The 27754-nt window shown below is 44.5% G+C and overlaps 1 protein-coding gene across 2 annotated transcripts in view; it reads left to right on the top strand.

The window, feature by feature from the left end:
* ACY3 (aminoacylase 3) overlaps positions 1–27754 on the top strand; it is a 141709-nt gene that overhangs the window by 66017 nt on the left and 47938 nt on the right. For both annotated transcript variants that reach the window (XM_069752954.1, XM_069752955.1), the window contains exon 2: positions 20794–20989. In XM_069752954.1, the coding sequence (XP_069609055.1) occupies positions 20794–20989 (196 nt within the window). The remainder of the gene's footprint in view (positions 1–20793; positions 20990–27754) is intronic.

Here is a 27754-nt window from a genome sequence, read left to right as displayed (position 1 = left end):
TTATTTTACACATTAATATGGATCCGATACCGATTCCCGATATCACAAAAATATCGGAACTCGGTATCGGAATTCCGATACCGCAAGTATCGGCCGATACCCGATACTTGCGGTATCGGAATGCTCAACACTACTCTTTACGCACTTACACATATTTTCCCCTATCCCCATTGTAATCATTTTATGTATTGTGAGACTGTGGCCTGTGTTACAGCTAGGGGGCGCTATGTATTCTCCCCAGGTTGTGCATGCAGATGGATGAAGTCCATAGGTGTGCATGAGAGTCACAGATTTCCAGTCCGGGTTTTCCATGTGGCTGAAGACCACAGGTTTGTGTGTGTTTAAAAGCCCTGCAGTAAGGGCTATGGGTGTGTCAGGTACAAGTCAGTGTCAGTCTGGTGTGTGCTGGTGTGCAAAACCGAGGCCTACAGAGCGCTGGGTGAGTGCATAGAGGCAGAGGCCAGTGGAGTCAGCACCCAGGGCAACTGAATAACCTGGCACCCGCAGCGTACACAGCGATGCAAGTCATCCATGGTACTGGTTTCGGATGTGGACACTCCTGTGCCCGGAGGTAGATTTCCTGTGCCCGAAGGAGTCGGATGTGGACAAGTCCTGTGCCCAGAGGTGAATGTCCTGTGCCCTAAAGAGGACTAGCATGTGTAACGATTGCAAACAAGTGGATATGGTGCCCAGCTGCTATCCGGAGGATATCTTGGACTGTGTACGACTGTGTGAGTAAAGACACTGTGATACAGCGATGCAGGGCACCTACGAGAACTAGTCAGAGGAGGGCTGGCGTGTGTAGTGTCTGCAACATGTAAAGCTGTGTCATATGGCGTGCGGTCGCCCAGGGAAACTGGACAAGCAAAGTCTGGCCTGTTTAGGGACCGCAATCTAAAGCCATATGATTTGTATTGCTATGAACTGGTGTAAACTGAATACTGATAATATACACTGAAGTTACATGCATTTATGTGAATTGGACTTTAATGCTGTGAAGAAATACATTAAAAGAGACTTTTGTGTTTGAACTTTGTGGGTCACTGCCTCTTCACTGCGTATGATGCTACTACAATCTTACAGTATCAACCTTTTGTATGGCACCATATCAAAAGCTTTTGAAAAGTCCATATACACTGCGTTCCCTTGGTCCTGTCCGGAACTTACCCCTTCATAGAAACTGATCAGATTAGTCTGACAGGAAAGGTCTCTAGTAAACCGATGTTGATATTGGGTCATGAGGTTATTCCTCTTCAGATACTCCAGCATAGCATCCCTCAGAATACCCTCCAGGATTTTACCCACAATAGAGGTTAAGCTTACTGGCCTATAATTTCCTAGTTTAGTTTTTGTACCCTTTTTGAATATTGGCACCACATTTGCTATACGCCAGTCCTGTGGTACAGACCCTCTTATTATGGAATCTTAAAAGATTAAAAATAATGGTCTATCAATGACTGTACTTAGTTCCTGCAGTACTCTGGGGTGTATCCCATCTGGGTCCAGAGATTTGTCAATTTTAGTGATTTTTAGACACCGCCGTACTTCTTGCTGGGTTAAGCAGGTGACATTTAATGGGGAATTGTTTTTTATCACTGATCATATTGTCTGCCATGGAATTTTCTTGTGTAAATACTGTTGACAAAAAGTCATTTAGCATGTTGGCTTTTTCCTCATCCTCATCCACCATTTCACCCAGACTATTTTTAAGGGGACCAACACTATCATTTTTTAGTTTCTTACTATTTATGTAGTTAAAGAATATTTAACTACACGGTGGTACCGCTCATTACAGTGATGAATATGCGCATATTCATCACTGTAATGAACAGTACCATGTGACCGCTCACACAGGACCTGCTGCCGGCGCTGAGAGCATACATCGCAGGAGCTGGGTGAGTATTTCTCGGCAAGCGGGTGGGCGCACAGGGGATGGGAGGCGGAAGGGGACCCACAAACTTTATTTTTAACACAAAAATAAAAAAACCTTGATTTTTCATTCCTTTTCTCCAGCAAACAATGTTGGGGAGAAGGAATGAATGCCGGCTTCAGCACCACACGCAGGGGGGACAGCGCTTACTGTAGCGCTGTCTCTCCTGCGGGCGGTACGTGCACACGGAGGAGAGTGCACACTGTTCTCTGTGTTCGGGACGTATTGCGGTACGTGCTGCCAGAGAAAAGCGGACATGTCTCCGTGTTTTGCACACAGACACACGGTCCGTGAAAACACAGAGACATGTGCATAGACCCATTCATTTGAATGGGTCTACGTGTGTCAGTGTCTCCGGTACGTCAGAAAACTGTCAGTACACGTACCGGAGACACTGACGTGTGAAAGAGACCTAAGGCAGAGAGGTAATATAACTGTTTTCAAAGTGGTTTATGATCCATGTTGGCCTAGACATTTGTTTATCTGTTCACTACATTTATTGTGTCCTGCTGTCTCAACTTAGTTTGATTGTTAACCAGAGGGGGAAAAAAGTAAGGTCTAAGAGCTAGGCTCCTATAATTGAGACACAGCTTGGGGAAGCATTTATGCAGGGGAGCATTCATGCACTTTTATTCGTGCACATTTCATCAAAGTACTGGCAGTTAAAACATGGCAGTTAGACAGGGCAGACAATGGAATAAATCTATTCCCTGTACATTAGGAACAAACAAATATTCACCATATGCATTTAATAATATAATAATATTTATTTTTATATTGCGCTAACATATTCCGTAGCACTTTACAGGTTGCACACATTATCATCGCTGTCCCCGTTGGCGGCTCGCAATCTAACAATCTAAATTCCCTATCAGTATGTCTTTGGAATGTGGGAGGAAACCCACGCAAACACGGAGAGAATATACAAACTTTTTGCAGATGTTGTCCTTAGTGGGGTTAGCACCCAGGACTCCAGCGCTGCAAGGCTGCTGTGCTAACCACTGCGCCACCGTGCTGCGTTTGTATAATCTATATTTTGGCTGCTGCATTTACCCACATTCACCGCCCTTGCATTAACGTTTTGCACTCCATTCATATCGGCCGCTCTGTCCTTTCCTCTCCTATGTATAGCACTCACGCTCTGCTCACATTGCTAAATAGCGCAAATCCATTCATTCCCACCATCCAACACAAGACACACTCTCACAAATCACTTAACCATCTGCTCACTCTTTCTATCCTCTTTCTCCTAGTTGCAGGAGACATCTCTCCCAACCCCAGCCCCCCATGTTATAGCAAGTCTAACCTCCCAACTGCTACACTCAGAAACCCCTCTAGCCTTATTAATATCCCATGCATGCCTTCTGTGTGTAATAAACTCCCTTTCATCCATGACTTCTTCCTTTCTAATTTTCTTAACCTCCTGGCTCTTACTGAAACCTGGATCCAGCAGTCAGACACCTCCACTGCTGCTGCTCTTTCATATGGTGGATTACACTTTTCTCATACCCCAAGATCGGACAACAGAGCAGGTGGAGGCTTTGGTCTGCTCCTATCAACCAAATGTACCTTCCAAGTTATCCCCCAAGTACCCTCACTTGTCTTCCCTTCTTTTGAAGTCCATGCTGTCAGACTCTACATCCCCTTCTCCATGCGAGTGGCTGTATTGTATCGTCCTCCAGGCCCCTCCATCAGTTCCTGGATCACTTTACCACCTGGCTTCCATACTTTCTCTCCTGTGACATCCCCACCCTCATCATGGCTGATTTCAACATCCCCATTGCTTTTCCCCTCTGCCCATCTGCTTCTCACCTTTTATCTCTAACCTCCTCTTTCGGCCTCTCACAGCATACTAACTCTCCATCGCATGAAGACGGAAACTCCCTCGACCTGGTCTTCTCCCGGCTTTGCTCAGTGGACTATTTCACAAACTCCCCTCTCCCACTCTCTGACCACAACCTTCTTTCGTTCTTTATCAAGAACTGCCATCCCTCTCAGGTCACCCTCACTTTCCACATTTATAGAAACATACAGGCCATTAATACCCAAAAACTTATAAAGAACTTTGCAGTCATCATTGGCCCCTATCTCCTCCATCTCATATCCTGATTCTGCACTGAAGCATTAAAATGAAACCCTGCAAAGTGCCCTTGATGAAATTGCACCTCCTATACATATGTGGCACCCCAGGAGATCGGGTACGACAGTAGTGCTGCCTTCCTCTCGGGGAGGGTAGTGCTATGCCTGGAGACAAGTGAGATTCCCTTTGGCAGGTTCACACACACAACACCTTCCAAATCCAGGCCAGGAGGGGGAGCTCAAAATCCTGTTTTAGGGCAGCTTCCCTGGATAAAGATCCTGGTTTGGAGGAGGAGCTAGTTCAATTTGTACAGACAGTCTGTGAGCGAGGACAGACAGGAAAGGAGCAGATGAGAGATTCAGGGCTCAAGGAGGCTGAGATTAGGCCTCCGAGGAGTCAGTGCGTAGAGACCAGGTAGCGGGAGCCCGAGGCTACAGTGGAACTAAAAGACACTCAGCTGAACCGGAGGGCATAAGATCATACAGACATTGCCCAAATTACGCCTGTAGCACAGCAGCATCCTGAAGCCTGGAGTCACCATGTAGAGACCCCAGAAAGTACGGCATAAGCTGCCTGCCATACAGGTGCCTGTCCCAGGACAGGAGAAAGAACTGGAAGAATTAGGACCTTGTTTGGAACACTTCAGGCAGCAAGGGACTTTAGCAAGCGCAGAGTGGAAGGCTCCTAACCTGACCTGCCAAGGGGATTCCGCTTGTTTCCGGGCTGCCAGGACTCTTATGTACCTGTTGCCAGTGCCCTGGACTGTGGCCTGCCAACTACAGTAAACCAGATAAAGACTTACAACTTGTGTCCTTTACTCATTTACCGGCAACCGTCATCACCACCATGCACCTTAGGACCCCTGGGGACCCCGCTTCAACTGTGGAAAGTGTACAATCAGTGCTGCAATAACATCCCCCAGAGGACCCCTTTAATGCAGCATCGGTCTCACTATTGACCGAACACCACAGGTGGTGTCACAAGAGACTTATAAACACTTTAAAAGGCCATCCCCTTTATTTGGTGCCCAGGGCCACAGACCGGGTCGCAGCCCCCGTGACTTCCCCTTTAATTCTGAACCCGGTACCGAGTACCCCACTGCCCTGGTGGGCGACTCACATAGAACAACTCGGCACAGACGGCGACAACCATGGCACACGCTGCAAACACGCTTCTTGCAGCGGTACTCCATGTGCGCCGAACGTCTGTGGAGAAAATCTAATCTACTCGAAGATTTCATCCATTATAAGTTCATGCTTAAAGCATACAACTCTGCCCTTCACCTCTTCAAACAAACCTATTTTAACACCCTCATCACCTCACTGTGCAATAACCCTAAACGTCTCTTTGACTCTTTTCATTCCCTACTTAACCCAAGAGCGCAGGCCCCAATCACAGATCTCTGTCCTGATGATCTGGCCAACTACTTCAGAGAAAAAATTGACCACATCCGACGGGAAATTATCTCCCAATCCTTTCATACAATGCACTGTACTCCCTCCCCCACTGCATCTAGTTCACTCTCTGACTTTGAACCAGTTACAGAAGAACAAGAAATCAGGCTCCTTGCATCTTCGCGTCCGACCACTTGGACCAGTGACTAGGGTTGAGCGAAACGGGTCGGCCATTTTCAGAAGTCGCCGACTTTTGGCAAAGTCGGGTTTCATGAAACCCGACCCGACCCCTGTGTGGGGTCGGCCATGAGGTCGGCGATCTTCTGAATATGGTATCGGAATTCCGATACCGAGTTCCGATATGTTTGCAATATCGGAAATCGGTATCGGAATCCATATTTAAGTGTAAAATAAAGAATTAAAATAAAAAAATATTGCTATACTTACCCTCTGACGCACCCTGGTACTAACCGGCAGCCTTCCTTCCTTAGAATCAGCGCGTGAAGGACCTTAGATGACGTCGCGGCTTGTGATTGGTCGCGCGACCGCCCATGTGACCGCTCACGCGACCAATCACAAGCCGCGACGTCACCGAAGGTCATTCAAGCGCTGATTCTTAGGAAGGAAGGCTGCCGGAAAGAAGCAGGGCGAGTCCGAGGGTGAGTATATACCTAATAGGAATATACTCACCCTCGGAAGCGCCCTGCTTCTTTCCGGCAGCCTTCCTTCCTAAGAATCAGCGCTTGAATGACCTTCGGTGACGTCGCGGCTTGTGATTGGTCGCGTGAGCGGTCACATGGGCGGTCGCGCGACCAATCACAAGCCGCGACGTCATCTAAGGTCCTTCACGCGCTGATTCTAAGGAAGGAAGGCTGCCGGTTAGTACCAGGGTGCGTCAGAGGGTAAGTATAGCAATATTTTTTATTTTAATTCTTTATTTTACACTTAAATATGGATCACAGGGCCTGAAGGAGAGTTTCCTCTCCTTCAGACCCTGGGAACCATAGTATCCCATTGCACTGCATTGGGTTTCGTGTTTCAGCCGACCCCGACCTCGACTTTTCTATAGGATCGGCCAATTTCACTCGACCCAACTTTTGAGAAAGTCGGGTTTCGTGAAACCCGACCCGATCCTATAAAAGTAAAAGTCGCTCAACCCTACCAGTGACCCCATTCCATCACATCTCCTCCAGTCCTTTTCTCCTGCTGTCATCTCTCACCTAACAAAAATTTTCAACCTCTCTCTCTTCCGTTATCTTTCCCTCCTCATTTAAGCATGCCATCATACATCCATACATCCATTACTTAAAAAACCATCCCTCGACCAAAACTGTGCTGCTAATTATAGACCTGTCTCTAATCTTCACTTCATCTCTAAACTCCTCGAATGCCTGGTCCACTCCCATCTTATCCGCTATCTCTCATATAACTCTCTTCTCGACCCTCTTCAATCTGGTTTCCGCTCTTCACACTCTACTGAAACTTCCCTCACTAAAGTCTCTAATGATCTACTAACAGCTAAATCTAATGGTCACTATTCCATGCTAATTCTCTTAGATCTCTCCACAGCATTCAATACTGTGGATCATCAGCTCCTCCTCACTATGCTACACTCCATCGGCCTCAAGGACACCATTCCCTTCTGGTTCTTCTCCTATCTCTCTGACCACTCTTTCACTGTATCTTTTGCTGGTTCCTCTTCCTTTCACCTTCCCCTTACTGTTGGGGTTCCTCAAGGATCAGTCCTAGGCCCCCTCATCTTCGCTTTGTATACTGCCCCTATTGGACAAACAATCAGTATATTCGGTTTCCAGTACCATCTCTATGCTGATGACACTCAATTATATACTTCTTCTCCTGGTATCATGCCTGCCTTTTTCAAAAACACCAGTGATTGTCTTACCACTGTCTCTAACATTATGTCCTCCCTCTATCTGAAACTGAACCTGTCAAAAATTGAACTCCTCGTGTTCTCTCCCTCTATTAACCTACCTTTTCCAGACATTGCCATCTCCATGTGTGGTTCCACCATTACTCCCAAGCAACATGCCCGCTGCCTTGGGGTCATACTTGATTCAGAGCTTTGAATCACCAATCCCCCCCCCCAATATCCGATCACTGGCTCGCTCTTATCTGCATCTCAAAACATTTCTAGAATTAGCCCTTTTCTTACTTTCGACTCTGCAAAAACCCTTACTGTTTCACTTATTCATTCTTGTCTGGACTATTGTAACTCTCTACTAATCGGCCTCCCTCTTACCAAACTCACCCCTCTCCAATCTGTCCTGAATGCTGCAGGCAGGATTATATTCCTCGCCAATCGTTATACCGATGCCTCTACCTTGTGCCAGTCATTACACTGGTTACCCATCCACTCCAGAATCCAGTACAAAACTATTACCCTCATCCACAAAGCACTCCATGGCTCAGCACCATCCTACATCTCCTCCCTGGTCTCGGTCTACCACCCTACCCATGCTCTCCATTCTGCTAATGACCTGAGGTTAACATCCTCAATAATCAGAACATCCCACTCCTGTCTCCAAGACTTTTCACGTGCTGCGCCAATTTTTTTAAATGCACTACCTAGGTTAATACGATTAATCCCCAATCCCCACAGTTTTAAGCATGCCCTAAAAACGCATTTGTTCAGACTGGCCTACCGCCTCAGCGCATTAACCTAACTATCCCTGAGTGGCCCATTCAAAAAATTAAAGCATAATCAGGTTCCTCGCATCATGTTCTCATACACTTTATGCAGTTAATAGACCTCTGTGTCTGTACTGTTACAGTGCTGTGCAAATTAATTGGGACAAAGCAAAAAAATAAAATGTTATAATGCACTGTTACATACTAATTCTGAAAAGTACCTTTTATTTATTATATATTAAAACTGGTTTGAATCACTGACTGGAACTTACGATTTAACTTAAAAAATGCTTTGTCCCAATTAATTTGCACAGCACTGTACATATTTAGGCTGTTAACTGGTTCATGCAGCTTTACATGAACACCCGATCCATACACTATGGCTAGTCCGAACAACAAAAGCAATTGTTACCATCCACCTCTCTAGTCTCCCTTTTTTCCTCATAGTTTGTAAGCTTGCGAGCAGGGCCCACACTCCTCTTGGTATCTGTTTTGATCGGTGCTTATTGTTATGCTGTAATGTCTATTGTCTGTACAAGTCCCCTCTATAATTGTAAACTCTCTCTCTCTCTCTCTCTCTCTCTTTCTCCTCCAGGAAGTCAAAAATCCATGCGCAGTAAAGAGAGCCGGATCCAGCTAAAAAACGGATCCGGTGCACCAGTTTTTCACAATTTACGCCGGATCCGTTTTTTGGCAAATTTGCCGGATTTAGCCTGAAACCAAAAACCTGATGTGTGAAAGCAGCCTAACAGCTTTATTTAGCCATATTGGTTTCCTCCTATTTCTAGAATGTTTATTCCCATATGGTATATATTGTGCACAGGTCCTATTCGGGAAGCTAACAAACATGTGCCATTTTCTTTGTGTATTTTTATGTCTCAGGATATAGTCCCAGTTAATTGCACCAAGATCCTCTCTCATCCGTTGGAAATTTGCCCTCCTGAAGTTTAGTGTCCTTGTAACCCCTCTACTAAACATCTTATTAAAGGATACATGAAAACTTATTATTTTGTGATCACTATTCCCCAAGTGACCCCCAACCCTTACATTTGCTATGCGGTCTGGCCTGTTGGTTAATATTAGGTCTAGCAGTGCCCCCCTTCTTGTTGGGTCCTGAACAAGGTTGTGAAAGGTAATTGTCTCTCATAGTTTTCAAAAACCTATTACCTTTGCTGGAACTGCAGGTTTCTGTTCCCCAATCTATTTCAGGGTAGTTGAAGTCCCCCATAATAATGACTTCTCCTTGAGTCGCAGCTTCATCTATTTACTTTACAAGGATATTCTCTGTTGCTTCCATTATTTTTGGATACTTATAACAAACCCCTATCAGTAATTTATTATTTTTTCCCCCTCCCCTTATCTCCACCCACAGGGACTCTACATTTTCATTAGATTCACCTATATTATCACGCAGGATGGGTTTTAAGGATGATTTTACATATAGACACACACCTCCCCTTCGCTTATCTGTTCGGTCATTTCTGAACAGACTATAACCCTGTAAGTTAACAGCCCAGTTATGGCTCTCATCCAGCCATGTTTCAGATATCCCCACCATGTCATAATTATGCTCCAACAAAATTAATTCTAATTCATCCATTTTGTTTCCGAGGCCACCCCCACTGCCAATTTCATTATTTGTGCCCAGGTCTCTATCTGCACTATCTTCCCCTCCTATAAAATGAATACCCTCCCCCCCCAATCCCTAGTTTAAACACTCCTCCAACCTTATAGCCATTTTCTCCCTCAATCCGATCAGAGCCCACCCAATTTATGGGTGCATGTCTCCAGAAGCACAAGCTGGGCATAATGTACTGGGCACTACAACGTACTAGGCACTGCAATATACAATCACTACAATGGCAGATTTGCAACTTTCACTCAGCAACATTCACTGCTGCTTGTTTCTGAAAAACGCCCATGGACTTAAATCATCACTGCCTTTGTAGATAAATTCCCAAAGGGGTATAATTTCCAAAATTAAGTCACTTGAGGGGGGAATCTGCTCTAGCACTTAGGGGCTCTTTATATAAAGTCCACAAACCATTATAGGAAAATCTGTGCGCCGGGAGGCAAATAGCGCTTTGTCTTTTACGATTCTCGCTAAGCAGTACTGTACAGCCATATGTGAGGTATTTCTGCATTCAGCAAAAAATGTGTGACAAATGTTGGTGCCATTTTTAACCATTTCCCAATATGAAAATGTAAAATCTGGGGCTAAAATAACATTTTTGTGCTAAAAATGTAATTATGTTTTCTTCACTGCCCATGGTATAAAATTCTGTGAAACGTGGTATCAATATGATAACTGCACCCTTTGATGAATTCATTGAGAAAAGTAGTTTGAAAAATGGGGTCACTTATAGGGGTTCTGCTGTTCTGGCACATCAGGGGCTCTGCCAATGTGACATGGCACCCTCCAACCATTCCAGCAAAATCTGATCTCCATTATGCACTTTTTGCCTTCTGATCTTTGCTCTGTGCCTCAAAAGTAGTTTTCGACCACAGATGGGGTATTGGCGTAATCAGGAGTAATTTTGTAACAAACTTTACCTTTCATTTTCTTCCATTATTCCTTTTTAAAATTAAAATCTTGGAGCCAAAACAAAATTTTAGTGGAAAAAATGGTAATTTTCCATTTACTCAGCCTAATGATTTATAATTCTGTGAATCGTCTGAAAATTAAAAATGCTCACTACACCCCTAGATGAAGACGTGTATTTTCCAAAATGGGGTCACTAGTTGGGGTTTCCACTTTTTAGGCATGTCAGAGGCTCTGCAAACGCGAGATAGTGTCCGCTATCTCTTACAGCCAATTTTGCATTCTTAAGGTACAGTCACACATAACGATATCGTTAACGATATCGTTGCTTTTTGTGACGTAGCAACGATATCGTTAAATAAATCGTTATGTGTGACAGTGACCAACGATCAGGCCCCTGCTGGGAGATCGTTGGTCGCTGGGGAAAGTCCAGCACTTTATTTTGTCGCTGGATCTCCCGCTGACATCACTGAATCGGCGTGTGTGACGCCGATCCAGCGATGTCTTCACTGGTAACCAGGGTAAACATCGGGTTACTAAGCGCAGGGCCGCGCTTAGTAACCCGATGTTTACCCTGGTTACCGTTGTAAATGAAAAAAAAAACACTACATACTTACATTCCCGGTGTCTGGTCATGTCCCCCGCCGTCAGCTTCTCTGTTATGAATAGGTAATTCAGAACCACAATGGACCTTGAAGTTCAGAGCACACAAAGTGACCTGACAATAACCAAAAAACATAGGACGAGCTCTGAGACGTGGGAACTCTGCTGACCGCAATCCCTAATCCTATCACACCACACTAGAGGTAGCCGTGGATTGCGCCTAACGCTCCCTATGCAACTCGGCACAGCCTGAGAAACTAGCTAGGCCTGAAGACAGAAAAATAAGCCTACCTTGCCTCAGAGAAATTCCCCAAAGGAAAAGGCAGCCCCCCACATATAATGACTGTGAGTAAGATGAAAACACAAACACAGAGATGAAATAGATTTAGCAAAGTGAGGCCCGACTTAATGAATAGACCGAGGATAGGAAAGATAGCTTTGCGGTCAACACAAAAACCTACAAACAACCACGCAGAGGGGCAAAAAGACCCTCCGCACCGACTAACGGTACGGAGGTGCTCCCTCTGCGTCTCAGAGCTTCTAGCAAGCAAGAAAAACCAATAAAGCAAGCTGGACAGAAAATATAGCAACAAAAAGTAACACAAGCAGAACTTAGCTTATGCTGAGCAGACAGGCCACAGGAACAATCCAGGAGGAAGCAAGACCAATACTAGAACATTGACTGGAGGCCAGGATCAAAGCACTAGGTGGAGTTAAATAGAGCAGCACCTAACGACTTAACCTCATCACCTGAGGAAGGAAACTCAGAAGCCGCAGTACCACTTGTGACCACCGAAGGGAGCTCGACCACAGAATTCACAACAGTACCCCCCCCTTGAGGAGGGGTCACCGAACCCTCACCAGAGCCCCCAGGCCGACCAGGATGAGCCATATGAAAGGCACGAACAAGATCGGCAGCATGGACATCAGAGGCAAAGACCCAGGAATTATCTTCCTGACCATAACCCTTCCACTTAACCAGATACTGGAGTTTCCGTCTCGAAACACGAGAATCCAAAATCTTCTCCACTATATACTCCAACTCCCCCTCCACCAAAACCGGGGCAGGAGGATCAACAGATGGAACCATAGGTGCCACGTATCTCCGCAACAATGACCTATGGAATACGTTATGGATGGAGAAAGAATCTGGAAGGGTCAAACGAAAAGACACAGGATTAAGAACCTCAGAAATCCTATATGGACCAATGAAACGAGGCTTAAACTTAGGAGAGGAAACCTTCATAGGAATATAACGAGATACCACACCAAATCCCCAACACGAAGTCGGGGACCCACACAGCGCCTGCGGTTAGCGAAACGTTGAGCCTTCTCCTGGGACAAGGTCAAATTGTCCACTACATGAGTCCAAATCCGCTGCAACCTGTCCACCACAGTATCCACACCAGGACAGTCCGAAGACTCAACCTGCCCTGAAGAGAAAAGAGGATGGAACCCAGAATTGCAGAAAAACGGCGAAACCAAGGTAGCCGAGCTGGCCCGATTATTAAGGGCGAACTCAGCCAACGGCAAAAAGGACACCCAATCATCCTGATCAGCAGAAACAAAACATCTCAGATATGTTTCCAAGGTCTGATTGGTTCGTTAAGTTTGGCCATTTGTCTGAGGATGGAAAGCCGAGGAAAAAGACAAATCAATGCCCATCCTAGCACAGAAGGCTCGCCAAAACCTCGAAACAAACTGGGAACCTCTGTCAGAAACGATATTCTCTGGAATGCCATGTAAACGAACCACATGCTGGAAGAACAATGGCAACAAATCAGAGGATGAAGGTAATTTAGACAAGGGTACCAAATGGATCATCTTAGAGAAGCGATCACAAACTACCCAAATGACCGACATTTTTTGAGAGACGGGGAGATCCGAAATAAAATCCATAGAGATATGTGTCCAAGGCCTCTTCGGGACCGGCAAGGGCAAAAGCAACCCACTGGCACGAGAACAGCAGGGCTTAGCCCGAGCACAAATCCCACAGGACTGCACAAAAGAACGCACATCCCGCGACAGAGACGGCCACCAAAAGGATCTAGCCACCAAATCTCTGGTACCAAAGATTCCAGGATGACCAGCCAACACCGAACAATGAACCTCAGAGATAACTTTATTCGTCCACCTATCAGGGACAAACAGTTTCTCCGCTGGGCAACGATCAGCTTTATTAGCCTGAAATTTTTGCAGCACTCACCGCAAATCAGGGGAGATGGCAGACACAATTAGGCTACGTTCACATTAGCGTTGCGCCGCCGTGCGTCGGCGACGCAACGCGCGACGCACGCTAAAACGCGCCGTGCGTTTTGCGACGCGTGCGTCGTTTTCCGACGAAAATCGGACGCACAGAAAATGCTACATGTAGCGTTTTCTTGCGTCCGACGCTAGCGTCGGAAACGACGCACGTGGCGAAAAACGCCACCAAAACGACGCACGCGTCCCCTATGTTAAACATAGGGGCGCGTCGCCGCTGCGTCGCCGCTGCGTCGCCGGCGCAACAGCGACGCACATTGGCGGAACGCCAATGTGAACGTAGCCTTACTCCCTCTTTGAGAATACCCGCCGGCTCAGGCAAACCCGGAGAGTTGGGCACAAAACTCATAGACAGGGCATCCGCCTTCACATTTTTAGAGCCCGGAAGGTACGAAACCACAAAGTCAAAACGGGAGAAAAACAGCGACCAACGAGCCTGTCTAGGATTCAACCGTTTGGCAGACTCGAGATAAGTCAAGTTCTTGTGATCAGTCAAGACCACCACGCGATGCTTAGCTCCTTCAAGCCAATGACGCCACTCCTCGAATGCCCACTTCATGGCCAGCAACTCTCGATTGCCAACATCATAATTTCGCTCAGCAGGCGAAAACTTCCTGGAAAAGAAGGCGCATGGCTTCATCACCGAGCAATCAGAACCTCTTTGCGACAAAACAGCCCCCGCTCCAATTTCAGAAGCATCAACCTCGACCTGGAACGGAAGCGAAACATCTGGTTGACACAACACAGGGGCAGAAGAAAAACGACGCTTCAACTCCTGAAAAGCTTCCACAGCAGCAGAAGACCAATTGACCACATCAGCACCCTTCTTGGTCAAATCGGTCAATGGTTTAGCAATACTAGAGAAATTACAGATGAAGCGACGATAAAAATTAGCAAAGCCAAGGAACTTTTGCAGACTCTTCAGAGATGTCGGCTGAGTCCAATCATAAATGGCCTGGACCTTAACAGGGTCCATCTTGATAGTAGAAGGGGAAAAAATGAACCCCAAAAATGAAACCTTCTGAACACCAAAGAGACACTTTGATCCCTTCACAAACAAAGAATTAGCACGCAGGACCTGGAACACCATTCTGACCTGCTTCACATGAGACTCCCAATCATCCGAGAAGAACAAAATATCATCCAAGTATACAATCAGGAATTTATCCAGGTACTCTCGGAAGATGTCATGCATAAAGGACTGAAATACTGATGGAGCATTGGCAAGTCCAAATGGCATAACTAGGTACTCAAAATGGCCCTCGGGCGTATTAAATGCAGTTTTCCATTCATCGCCCCGTTTAATACGCACAAGATTATATGCACCACGAAGATCTATCTTGGTGAACCAACTAACCCCCTTAATCCGAGCAAACTAATCAGATAACAGCGGCAAGGGGTACTGAAATTTGACCGTGATTTTATTTAGAAGGCGGTAATCAATACAAGGTCTCAGCGAACCATCCTTCTTGGCCACAAAAAAGAACCCTGCTCCCAATGGCGATGACGACGGGCGAATATGACCCTTCTCCAAAGATTCTTTTACGTAACTCCGCATAGCGGCGTGCTCAGGTACAGATAAATTAAACAGTCGACCCTTAGGATACTTACTACCAGGAATCAACTCGATAGCACAATCACAATCCCTATGCGGAGGTGGGGCATTGGACTTGGGCTCATCGAATACATCCCGGTAATCAGACAAGAACTCTGGGACCTCAGAATGCGTGGATGATGAGATAGACAGAAATGGAACATCACCATGTACCCCCTGACAACCCCAGCTGGACACAGACATTGATTTCCAATCTAATACTGGGTTATGGACTTGTAGCCATGGCAACCCCAACACGACCACATCATGCAGATTATGCAACACCAGAAAGCGAATAACCTCCTGGTGCGCAGGAGCCATGCACATGGTCAGCTGGGTCCAATACTGAGGCTTATTCTTGGCCAAAGGCGTAGCATCAATTCCTCTCAATGGAATAAGACACTGCAAGGGCTCCAAGACAAACCCACAGCGCCTAGCAAACTCCAAGTCCATCAAATTCAGGGCAGCGCCTGAATCCACAAATGCCATGACAGAATAGGAAGACAAAGAGCAGATCAAAGTAACGGACAAAAGAAATTTCGACTGTACCGTACCAATGGTGGCAGACTTAGCGAACCGCTTAGTGCGCTTAGGACAATCGGAGATAGCATGAGTGGAATCACCACAGTAGAAACACAGCCCATTCTGACGTCTGTGTTCCTGCCTTTCAGCTCTGGTCAAAGTCCTATCGCACTGCATAGGCTCAGGTTTATGCTCAGATAATACCGCCTAATGGTGCACAGATTTACGCTCACGCAAACGTCGACCGATCTGAATGGCCAAAGACATAGACTCATTCAGACCAGCAGGCATAGGATTTCCACCATGACATCCTTGAGGACTTCAGAGAGACCGTTTCTGAAAATAGCTGCCAGTGCACGTTCATTCCATTGAGTGAGCACGGACCACTTTCTAAACTTCTGACAATAAATCTCTATCTCATCCTGACCCTGACACAGAGCCAGCAAATTTTTCTCTGCCTGATCCACTGAATTAGGTTCATCGTACAGTAATCCGAGCGCCAGAAAAAACGCATCAATATTACATAATGCAGGATCTCCTGGCGCAAGGGAAAATGCCCAGTCTTGAGGGTCGCCACGTAATAAAGAAATAATGATCTTAACTTGTTGAACTGGGTCACCAGAGGAACGAGGTTTCAGCGCCAGAAACAGTTTGCAATTATTTTTGAAACTCAGAAATTTAGCTCTATCTCCAGAAAACAAATCAGGAATAGGAATTCTTGGTTCTAACATAGAATTCTGAGCCACAAAGTCTTGAATATTTTGTACTCTTGCAGTGAGATGATCCACACATGAAGACAGATCTTTAATGTCCATCACTACACCTGTGTCCTGAACCACCCAAATGTCTAGGGGAAAAAAAAAGGCAAAACACAGTGCAAAGAAAAAAAAATGGTCTCAGAACTTCTTTTTTCCCTCTATTGAGAAGCATAGTACTTTGGGCCTCCAGTACTGTTATGAATAGGTAATTCAGAACCACAATGGACCTTGAAGTTCAGAGCACACAAAGTGACCTGACAATAACCAAAAAACATAGGACGAGCTCTGAGACGTGGGAACTCTGCTGACCGCAATCCCTAATCCTATCACACCACACTAGAGGTAGCCGTGGATTGCGCCTAACGCTCCCTATGCAACTCGGCACAGCCTGAGAAACTAGCTAGGCCTGAAGACAGAAAAATAAGCCTACCTTGCCTCAGAGAAATTCCCCAAAGGAAAAGGCAGCCCCCCACATATAATGACTGTGAGTAAGATGAAAACACAAACACAGAGATGAAATAGATTTAGCAAAGTGAGGCCCGACTTACTGAATAGACCGAGGATAGGAAAGATAGCTTTGCGGTCAACACAAAAACCTACAAACAACCACGCAGAGGGGCAAAAAGACCCTCCGCACCGACTAACGGTACGGAGGTGCTCCCTCTGCGTCTCAGAGCTTCTAGCAAGCAAGAAAAACCAATAAAGCAAGCTGGACAGAAAATATAGCAACAAAAAGTAACACAAGCAGAACTTAGCTTATGCTGAGCAGACAGGCCACAGGAACGATCCAGGAGGAAGCAAGACCAATACTAGAACATTGACTGGAGGCCAGGATCAAAGCACTAGGTGGAGTTAAATAGAGCAGCACCTAACGACTTAACCTCATCACCTGAGGAAGGAAACTCAGAAGCCGCAGTACCACTTGTGACCACAGAAGGGAGCTCGACCACAGAATTCACAACACTTCCCGCACTGACTGGTGAGCGCCGGCCGGCCGTAAAGCACGCTGTGCAGCGGTGACGTCACCGCTGTACTTTACGGCTGGCGCTCAGTCAATGCGGGAAGCTGAAGGCGAGGGACCTGACCAGACACCGGGAATGTAAGTATGTAGTGGTTTTTTTTTACATTTACACTGGTAACCAGGGTAAACATCGGGTTACTAAGCGCGGCCCTGCGCTTAGTAACCCGATGTTTACCCTGGTTACCGGGGACTTCGGGATCGTTGGTCGCTGGAGAGCTGTCTATGTGACAGCTCTCCAGCGACCAAACAGCGACGCTGCAGCGATCGACATCGTTGTCGGTATCGCTGCAGCGTCGCTTAGTCTGACGGTACCTTAAAAGTCAAATGGTGCTCCTTGGCTCCTGAGTCCTGCTGTGCACTCGAACAGTAGTTTTCTAGCATATATGAGGTATCGGCATACTCACTAAAAATTGCACACAAAAATGTTATGGTCCATGTTCTCCTGTTGCTCTTGTGAAAATAAAAAAATTGGGGGCTAAAAAATTAGATTTTTTTTTCATTTTCACGGCTCAACTTTATAACATTTTGTGAAGCAACTGGGAGTGCAAGGTGCTCACATCTCATCTATAAATTCCTTGAAGAGTCTAGTTTTTCAAAATGGGGTCACTAATGGGGGGCTTCCACTGTTTAGGCACATCAGGTTCTCTCCAAACCTGACATGGCATCTGCTTACGATTCCAGCCAATTTTACCTTCAAAAAGGGCTAAAGCAACTTTTGTGTGGGAAAAAGTAACATTTTCAATTTTTCCTTCCACATTGCTTTAATTCTTGTGAAGCACATGAAGGGTTAATAACCTTCTTGAATGTGATTTTGTGCACTTTGAGGGGTTCCGTTTTTAATAAGGTGTAACTTTGGGGTATATTCTGTCACATATGCCCTTCAAAGTCCCTAAAATTTTCAATTTTTTTGCCAAATTTCTAATATTTTCACAAATAAATACAAGTCATATAGAACCAATTTTACCACTATCATAATGTACAATATGTCATGAAAAAACAGTCTCCGAATCAGTGGGATCCGTTTAAGCATTCCAGAGTTATTACCTCATAAAGTGACAGTGATCAGAATTGAAAAAATTGATCTAGTCATGAAGGTGAAAGCAGGCTGGGGAGGGGGGGGGGGGGGGGGGTAAAAGAGTAGAAGAAAATGTCCTGTTGAAAAAAGGATCCAGGCATTTATATATTTTTTCTACAATATATGTCAATGGAAATGCAACAGAATGGTACAAGGTTATTATTTCAATAGTTCATAGTAACTAATTTCCAGGGCTAAGAGTGTTAGTTAAAATTAACGGTACAATACATGCTGATATTTGATAAGTTTATTATCTAAATTAAATTCCAATAGATACTGTTGGAGAAATAGCGCAAAATAAGGTCTTATCCGAGATTCAGATGGTTTGACACAATAGGATTGTACTCGCCAGATAAAGCCAGTTTATGGCTTATGATAATATTCACTGCAGCAGATCCACAGGTCCAATGATGACCAACCGAAGTTAAAAAAAGTGGGTACACGTAAATTTACTCTGCGCTGCTGAATAACAGTGTATATCTGTGGTATTTTCCTGATGGAGTCTGTGAACTCTGAAACGCGTTGAATAAAGCCAAAACCTATATGACATACATCTGGACTTTCACTTATTCAGCAGCGCAGAGTAAATCCACGTCTACCCACTTTTTATACTTAGGATCTAAATGAGACCTATAAAATTTATGTCGTCTAATGGCAAGGAAGTTCTGCTTGTTAGTCATGGTATAGCTGCTACATATGGCTTTGTGTAAACATATAAGGCTACGTTCACATTTGCGTTCTGCCGGGCTGCGTCGGGCGCAGCAGCGGCAACGCATGTGTCATGCGCCCCTATATTTAACATGGGGGCGCATGGACATGCGTTGCATTGCGTTTTGTGATGCATGCGTCTTTTTTGGCGCACGCGTCGGAGCGCAGAGGACGCAGCAAGTTGCATTTTTTTGCGTCCAAATTCATGCCAAAAAAGGATGCATGGGTCACAAAACAATGCGTTTTGCATGCGTTTTCGTTTGCGTTGTGCGTTGCGTCGCCGACGCAGCACCGCACAACGCAAATGTGAACGTAGCTTAACCCAGACCCATTACCACACACTCGGGATGGGTAACACTCTGCTCAATATGTAAACATACTGATCCACTAAGCAATTATTAAACTGCATGCTGAATCAAGGAGTGTTGTACTTTTTTTTCATAAAAAGTTATAACTTTGTTAACACAGACAATACAAACATTAAGATAAAATAATGCCTCAAAAACGTAAAGAACAAATATATACTGGCAGGTAAGCATAGAAAAAATTATAATAATAGCGGGAAAGCACTAGATAATACAAACATCTTTTAATTTGTTAGGCTTGACAATGGAGCATGCTGAGAAAATATCTCGATTAAGTTAAATTTAACACATGCTTGAGAAAATATTTCAATTTAATTAAATCACGCTAGCAGGACATATCAGTCAAGTCAAGATGCCCTATTTAGAGATTTTTCAGTATTTTTGGGAATGTCAGTCTCTATATATTTTCAATGTCAAACTTGCTAGTATCACCCAAAAGAACTCCATAAAACATTCAAAATACTACAATTTTAAGCTGAAATATATTGATGTTCTGAATTATAAATGGTCATATACGCCTAATCTAAATATAAATATTGGATTAATAATAGCAAAATATGGCTAAAAGCCGTGCAGTAAATTGTATTAATTCAATTAACCCATAAGGGTGAATAGAAACCGCTGTACAAAGCCCATACACATAAGCGCTGGCTAAATTTCCTCACCAGAGCAAATAGCAAGACCGCAGTCAAATTCACTACATAAAATTATCCCAACACAATTACCCTAGCAAAATGAACAATGAAGACCGCAACTATATTAGATGCTGCGCACAGCCATAAAGCAATTAAATCAATTTAGTTGCCCAGTTGAGGAAAATACTCAAAGCGCAACTACATTTAGTGCAGCCAAGGGCCATACAGACGTTCATGGATTCAATGCGCCGAATTGCTAGTCTGACCAGACCTCTATGCCGTACAGGCTGTTGCCTACATACATCTATCCATATCAGAAGACTGGGCAATGAAAACCAAATATATACGTATTACCTAAGTATATGGTGCTCCCCGCTTCCAGCCACACATGGCACGCCGATCTCGGCCAAACCCCAACGCGCGCATTGCACAAATACACATCACCTGATAATCTTCATCCAATAAGCATTCAGGTTTATACAGCTTGGAGTGGGAAAATCTGCATACAAATGATATGGTCAAAATACTCACTTGCCTAATAATTCTGCACACAATGTACCTCGTATGTTTACGTCTTTATTCAATATCTGATTGGTGTCAGTATAGTTGTTTACTTGACAGTTCTCTGATCATAAGTGAGAATTCCTTCTCTCAGTTCTTCAGAATCAGAAGATGAACCATATGAAGTGAAAAGGGCCAGAGAGATTAATCGGATGTTTGGTCCTAGAGGAAGCACAAATGCTTTTGACATGATTCTGGACTTACACAACAGCACATCTAACATGGGTGTCTGTCTGATCATCAGTGAGACTCAGAAGCATCTGGAGATGCATGCTTGTCACTACATACAGGTAAATGCAGCCCTTTATGTACATATACGTTTAAATTACAGGGTCTCATGCTACAGAAAGCTCCTGTCCCCATTTGCTTCTCTGCTGATAAGGCAGTAGAGTGTTGTATGGTTTACGCTGCTCCATCTGGAACATATAAGTGATATTCAGTTATGCCATAAATGTTCGATAGATCAGGACCCTTCCTCTGAAACCTGAGTCTATCTCAAGAAGGGTGTCCCACTGCATGATGTCAGGGATAGAAAGGTAGTCCATTCGTTTATATAGATGCTCCCAAAATTGATGACAACCAGGGATGGGACCTGAATCTATCTGATAATTATGGCATATTAATAAACATAAACTAGAGGGTCTTGTTTAGGATTTCCCAGCTAATAAGCTGCTCTCCATTCCTAAGCAACACACGCTCTACATCGTAATTCATTGGGCCAAATTGAGTTCTTGTCTTTTGTGTCGGCACACTGGGTCATATCATGGGTTCCACCTCTTGTAGTAATAATAATAATAATCTTTATTTATATAGCTCCAACATATTCCGCAGCGGTTTACAGTTTTACAATTTCAAACATAACAGTCATAAGTAACAATGTTAACAATACAATAATTAAAGCAAAATAAGACGACCCTGCTCGTGAGAGCTTACAATCTACAATGAGGTGGGGGAGATGCAGAGTACAGGTGTGTATTTACAATGATGTATTTACAATGATGGTCCAGCCATCTTCAGGGGGTGGGGGATAGATGGAGATAGTGAATGGGCTACAGACACACACATACACACACATAAAATGACTTTGATTAGGGACTTTGATAGGCCACTCTGAACAAACTTGTTTTGAGGGAGTACCTAAAACTATGCAGATTGTGGATGGTCCTAATATCTTGGGGTAGAGCATTCCAGAGGATTGGCGCAGCACGGGAGAAGTCTTGGAGTCGGGAGTGGGAGGTACGGATTAGAGCAGAGGTTAATCGAAAGTCGTTTGCAGAGTGCAGTGGTCGGTTAGGCCAATAGACAGAAATGAGGGAGGAGATGCATGGGGGTGCCGCACTGTGGAGAGCTTTGTGGGTGAGAACAAGTAGTTTGAATTGTATCCTGTAATGAATTGGCAGCCAGTGTAATGACTGGCGAAGAGCGAAGACGTCTGAATACCGATTAGCCAGATGGACGACCCTGGCTGCTGCATTAAGGATAGACTGGAGAGGGGAAAGTCGAGTGAGGGGGAGGCCAATTAATAGAGAATTGCAGCAGTCCAGGCGGGAGTGGATCAGAGCGACAGTGAGGGTTTTTGTTGTTTCCATGGTGAGAAAGGGGCGGATTCTAGAGATGGTCTTTAGGTGTAAGCGGCACGAGCAGGCAAGAGATTGTATATGGGAGGTGAAGGAGAGATCGGAGTCAAACATAACACGCAGACAGCGTGCCTGCTGCCGAGGTGTTATTATGGTGCCACCCACGGAGAGGGAAATGTCAGATTTAGGGAGGTTAGTAGATTGCGGGAGCAGAAGAAGTTCAGTTTTGGAGAGGTTGAGTTTCAGATAGAGTGCAGACATGATGTTGGAGACTGCGGACAGACAGTCACTGGCATTCTGTAGTACAGCGACAGTGAGAGGAAGAGGAGACGAAGTGGAGCCAGAGAACAGAACACTGAAGGAGCGGTCAGAAAGATAGGAGGAGAACCAGGAGAGAGCAGTGTCCTTAATGCCTAGTGACTGGGGCCTAGAGAGTAGGAGAGGGTGGTCAACAGTGTCGAAAGCTGCACAAAGTCGAGAAGAATGAGCAGAGAGTGGTCACCATTGTATTTTGCTGTCAGAAGGTCATTGGTCACTTTGATGAGTGCAGGTTCTGTCGAATGTAGGGGGCGGAAACCGGACTGTGAAGGGTCTAGGAGGGAATGAGTAGAGAGGTAACGGGTAAGATCAGGCGCTCCAAGAGTTTAGAGATGAAGGGGAGATTGGAGACTGGTTTGTAGTTATTTGTGCAGGATGGGTCGAGGGCGGGTTTCTTTAGTAATGGAGTAATGATAGAGTGTTTGAAGGAGGATGGGAAAATGCCTGAGGAGAGGGAGAGATTCAAGATTGTAGTTAGGTGAGTTGGGACAACTGGAGAGAGAGACTGGAGGAGATGTGATGGAATGGGGTCATTAGTTCATGTATTCGGACGAGAAGAAAAGAGGAGCTTGGAAGCTTCTTCTTCTGTGATGGGATCAAATGTGGAGAGTGTGCCAGGGGAAATGCAGGGAGGGATGGGAGTCACTGAACTTAGTGGCTGGGAGCAGATTTCCCGACGGATATTATCTATTTTCTCCATAAAGTGGGAGGCCAGGTCATCAGCACAAATGTCAGTGATAGGGGCTTGTGCTTTTGGCCTGAGGAGGGAGTAAAAGGTGTTAATAAGTTTCTTGGGGTTGTTGGATAGTGAGGATGGTGAAGTAGGTCTATTTGGCGAGGTAAAGGGTAGAGTTATAGGTTTTTAACATAAATTTGAAATGTATGAAGTCTTCTGCTGTGCGAGTTTTCCTACATAAGCGTTCAGCACTCCTAGAGCATTGCTGGAGAAATCAAGTTTGCGATGTGAGCCAGGGCTGTTTCACTCTGTGTTTTGAGGTTTTGAGGGTGAGGGGAGCTACTTGATCGAGGGTGCTTCTAAGAATGTCATTGAAGTGACGTATAGCCTGATCAGGACAGGAAAAAGAGGAGATTGGACAATGAAGAGTGTAGGGAGTCTGAGAGTGTATGAGGGTTGATGGCGTGTAGATTTCTGTCTGAATGGTAGGTAGGAGTGTGCTGGGGTGGACGAGGATTTGTGAGCGTGAAGGAGAGAATGTTGTGGTCAGAGCGGTGAGTTATTTAGGCAGGAGATTGAACAGAGCTGGACAAAGACCAAGTCAAGGGTGTTACCGTCCTTGTGTGTTTCAGAGGTTGAGAGCTGTGAGAGGCCTAGAGAAGTGGTTAGTAATAGAACAGTACGTTTCTTGTGCCCAAGTGTGGGCTAGGTTGGGGTAGGGGTCAGAGGGGCCAGTCCCCTGGCAACTTTTTAAGGCTGCTCAGCCCATTAGTTCTATAGCAGCATGTACATTTAATTGACCGGCAGTCGTATCACGATGTGTAGCTTCTTACAGATTGTGAGGTGATCACAGATGATTTCGTGTAAGGTACAGCATTGCTAAAGCGCTTGAGGCCTAAGCGACCCTAAGGTTGATACGAGGCTGGTGACTGGTAAGGGCCACCTCGTCTTTTAGTGGCACTTTAGCATAGAATGATACTGTATAAGGGCGCTGAAAGGAGCAGTGTGCTGCAGGGTGGAATTCTATCTCAGAGGAGAATGATAAGATTAAACCATCTGCAGCCACATCATAGTCTGTAAGACGCGCTCACGCGGCATTACTCCTCTTCATGACACCTGCCTGAAAGACGTGCCAGTAGGCTAAGAACTGCTTTGACCCATGTCTGACTGTGACAAATGGTAAGATTGATCATTTGTATTTGTACAGTAATATTCAGGGTGTTGAGCGCTGCTGTCAGTTGACCACTGTTTTGTGCGCTCTTTGTTGTGTTCAACGGGAGGCAAAAATAAAATATTGCTCCAAAAATAAAATAATGCTTCTTCCTTTCCATGCCCTCCCACGTGCTGAACACTGCCCACTCACGTGAACAGGTCAGTGGTAAAAACAGTCAACGCTGATGCCATACGAGCCGCATCCGCTTGTTGTCATTTTTCATTGACTGCAGGATGAAGCTTGGGAAACCTCCATTGGTATCTGTTTTGCATATGAGAAAAACTGATGACACACTGATAGCAAGAAGTGAGACTGACCAAACAGTAATTGCTATCTGATGCAAAACACTGATAAAAAGTGGTCTATTTTTTTGAAATGAGAAGAAAAGACTGAACCTAAGGGCATAAGATTAATTAATGGGCCACCCATGTATCAAGAGGACTGTACAAGGACCAATGCATTTAAATGGCTGGTTGAAATGATTGTTTTTTTCACAGAAAGATCGATAGTCCCTACAAAAACAAAAGAAGCCTGCACTGTTCTAATTGGTATTTTGGAAAAGACTTGCCCATTACAGTTAAGGATATCATCTGTATGGCATCCATTTTTAAAGAATCCTTTAGAATGGTTTCATATAAAAAGTATAAAACTATATTTGTCCTTTTATGATTTCTTGCTGTGGACGTATAAAATGGGCATATAAATGACAAACATTTCTTTTGTCCAAGTAAAACACATGATTTTTAATCTACTGTATATGGTGATATGTATGTATGTTTCTTTTATGCTCAATATGTTTATTTTTGCCATATATTTGACCTCCGTTTTATATATCAATATTTAAAAAAAACTCATAAAAGTCCAAATACAGTTTCCTATATAATCATTGCAAAACATCTGAGAGCAGCATGATGTAAGGGTTGACACCCTGATTCCAGTGATGTATCACTTAAAGTTACTGGGCTGCTTGCTGTCTTTTAGATAAAATCACTGTTTTATCTACTGTAGATCTACCAGTTCCCTGAAATTTGAGCTCTGTATAACCCCACCCACATCACTAATTGTGTACACTGAAAGCTGCCAATCAGTGATGGGGGTGGGGTTATACAGGCCTCATGAATATGCTTGACTACTAGCAGCAGGTTTAAACACCACAGAAAGAATAGGCAAAGGTGCTTACCTGTCTAGGCCTAAAATCAAATGCGCTATCCTGGTGCAGCGGGCCCAAGTAAAGATGGTGACTGCACAGGTGCGGTAATACCATAGAGCACAGCCAGCCTACAATCAGGGATTGGCTGCTTGGCACACCAGTGCAAATAAATAATCTGCAGCAGTGTTCACACAGAGTATGCAAAGCGGTATTTTCTCTAGAATAGTGTAGGTTTTTTCCTTCTTTTTTTCCTCCTGTTGTGTTTTTTGCTGTTAGAGTAGGACTGGCAAGTGTGAGGACCCGTGACGTGGGTTGCCAGCTTACGTATTGTGGCCGTAATATTAACTAATACCTTACATATTTTAATATGTTCTTATGCACTTTTTTTACTTTTACTTTTTGAGGTGCGGCCAATGCCTGATTATAGGCTGGCTGTCCCATTTGGTATCGCCATCTTTACTTGGGTCCGCTGCACCATGATAGTGCATTTGATTTGAGGCTTGGGCAGGTAAGCACCTTTGCCTGTTTTTTTGTGCAGTGTTTTCTCTAGAATAGTGGAGGTTTTTTCTCCCTTTTTTTCATCCTGTTGTAGTTTTAGCAGCAGGTTTAGCAGTCCTCTCATGATAGACTCCGGCTAAAAAACACTGACTTTATCAAAACTATACTAATAATAATAATAATCTTTATTTATACAGCGCCAACATATTCCGCATTGCTTTACAGTTTAACAGTTTCAAACACAACAGTGATAAGTAACAACGTTAACAATACAATAATTAAAGCACAATAAGACGACCCTGCTGGTGAGAGCTTACAATCTACAATGAGGTGGGGGAGATACAAAGTACAGGAGCTTATTTACAAAGATGGTCCAGCCATCTTCAGGGGTGGGGGATAGATGGAGATAGTGAATGGGCTACACACACGCCCTTACACATAAAATGACTGATTAGGGAACGTATTAGGCCGCTCTAAACAAATGTGTTTTGAGCGAGCGCCTAAAACTATGCAAATTGTGAATGGTCCTAATATCTTGGGGTAGAGCATTCCAGAGGATTGGCGCAGCACGGGAGAAGTCTTGGAGTCGGGAGTGGGAGGTACAGTGCAGAGGTTAGTCGAAAGTCATTTGCAGAGCGCAGCGGTCGTATAGACCGATAGACAGAAATAAGGGAGAAGATGTAAGGGGGTGCTGCACTGTGAAGAGCTTTGTGGGTGAGAACAAGTAACTAAGAAGTCTAGTAAGTGATAAATCGCTGGGAACAGGGACTCTGTCCCCACATTATGCTGCTCTCAGATTAGATGGGAAAAACCTAGTGACAGATTCCTTTAAAAAATGAATGCAGGAAGGATGGCCCATGTGTTAAAACATTCATGTAAACTAGCCCATTCACTGGCATTGGTCTTATGTAGTCCATTTGGCACACGCACAGCAAATGATCCAAAAATAAGCTCATCTGAAGCCATCCAGAAAAATGGATGATTATTTATCCATATGATGTTCTGTATGTCATTTGTATTTAGTTACATCCGTTTTATATATTGACAAATAAAATATTGGAGGCCCAAAACTGTTTCATATGTTATTACAATGGCTCTGTTGCAAACAGATGGCATGTGAATAATGCTCATAATGCATGTTTTGACAGCTGGCTAATGCAAAGCCAACCCCTATTACAAAGCCATACACTGCTGGGAGGAAAAAAGTTATTATCCTCTAGGCAGCGGGGCTCTCAGTGCAGGCGTCGGGCAGATTCAGAGTGCTATTAACCTGCAGATTAACCAGATATATGCAGGTAATATCGCATTTTACATGACAGGTTCCCTTTAATTGAATGGAGATGTATTGTTTATTTATTTCAACCTGATGAAGATTGCATCTCCAAAATGTTGCTTAGTGTACTGGAGGCCATTACAATAAAGGGGTTGTCCAATACTTCGATATTGATGACGTATTCTAGATCATCAATGTAAGATCATTAGGTGTCTGACATATGGACAACCCCTGTAATCATATATAGGCTATGTGCACACGTTGCGGATTGGGGTGCAGAATTTTCTGCACAAAATCCACATCTCCTGGCAGAAAACGCAGGTGCGTATTTTGTGCGTTTGCGAATTTGA

Source organism: Ranitomeya imitator, chromosome 2, assembly GCF_032444005.1.
Source record: "Ranitomeya imitator isolate aRanImi1 chromosome 2, aRanImi1.pri, whole genome shotgun sequence".
Taxonomy (NCBI): domain Eukaryota; kingdom Metazoa; phylum Chordata; class Amphibia; order Anura; family Dendrobatidae; genus Ranitomeya; species Ranitomeya imitator.
Note: the sequence above shows the minus strand (reverse complement) of the source record. Positions and strands in the feature narration are given on the sequence as shown.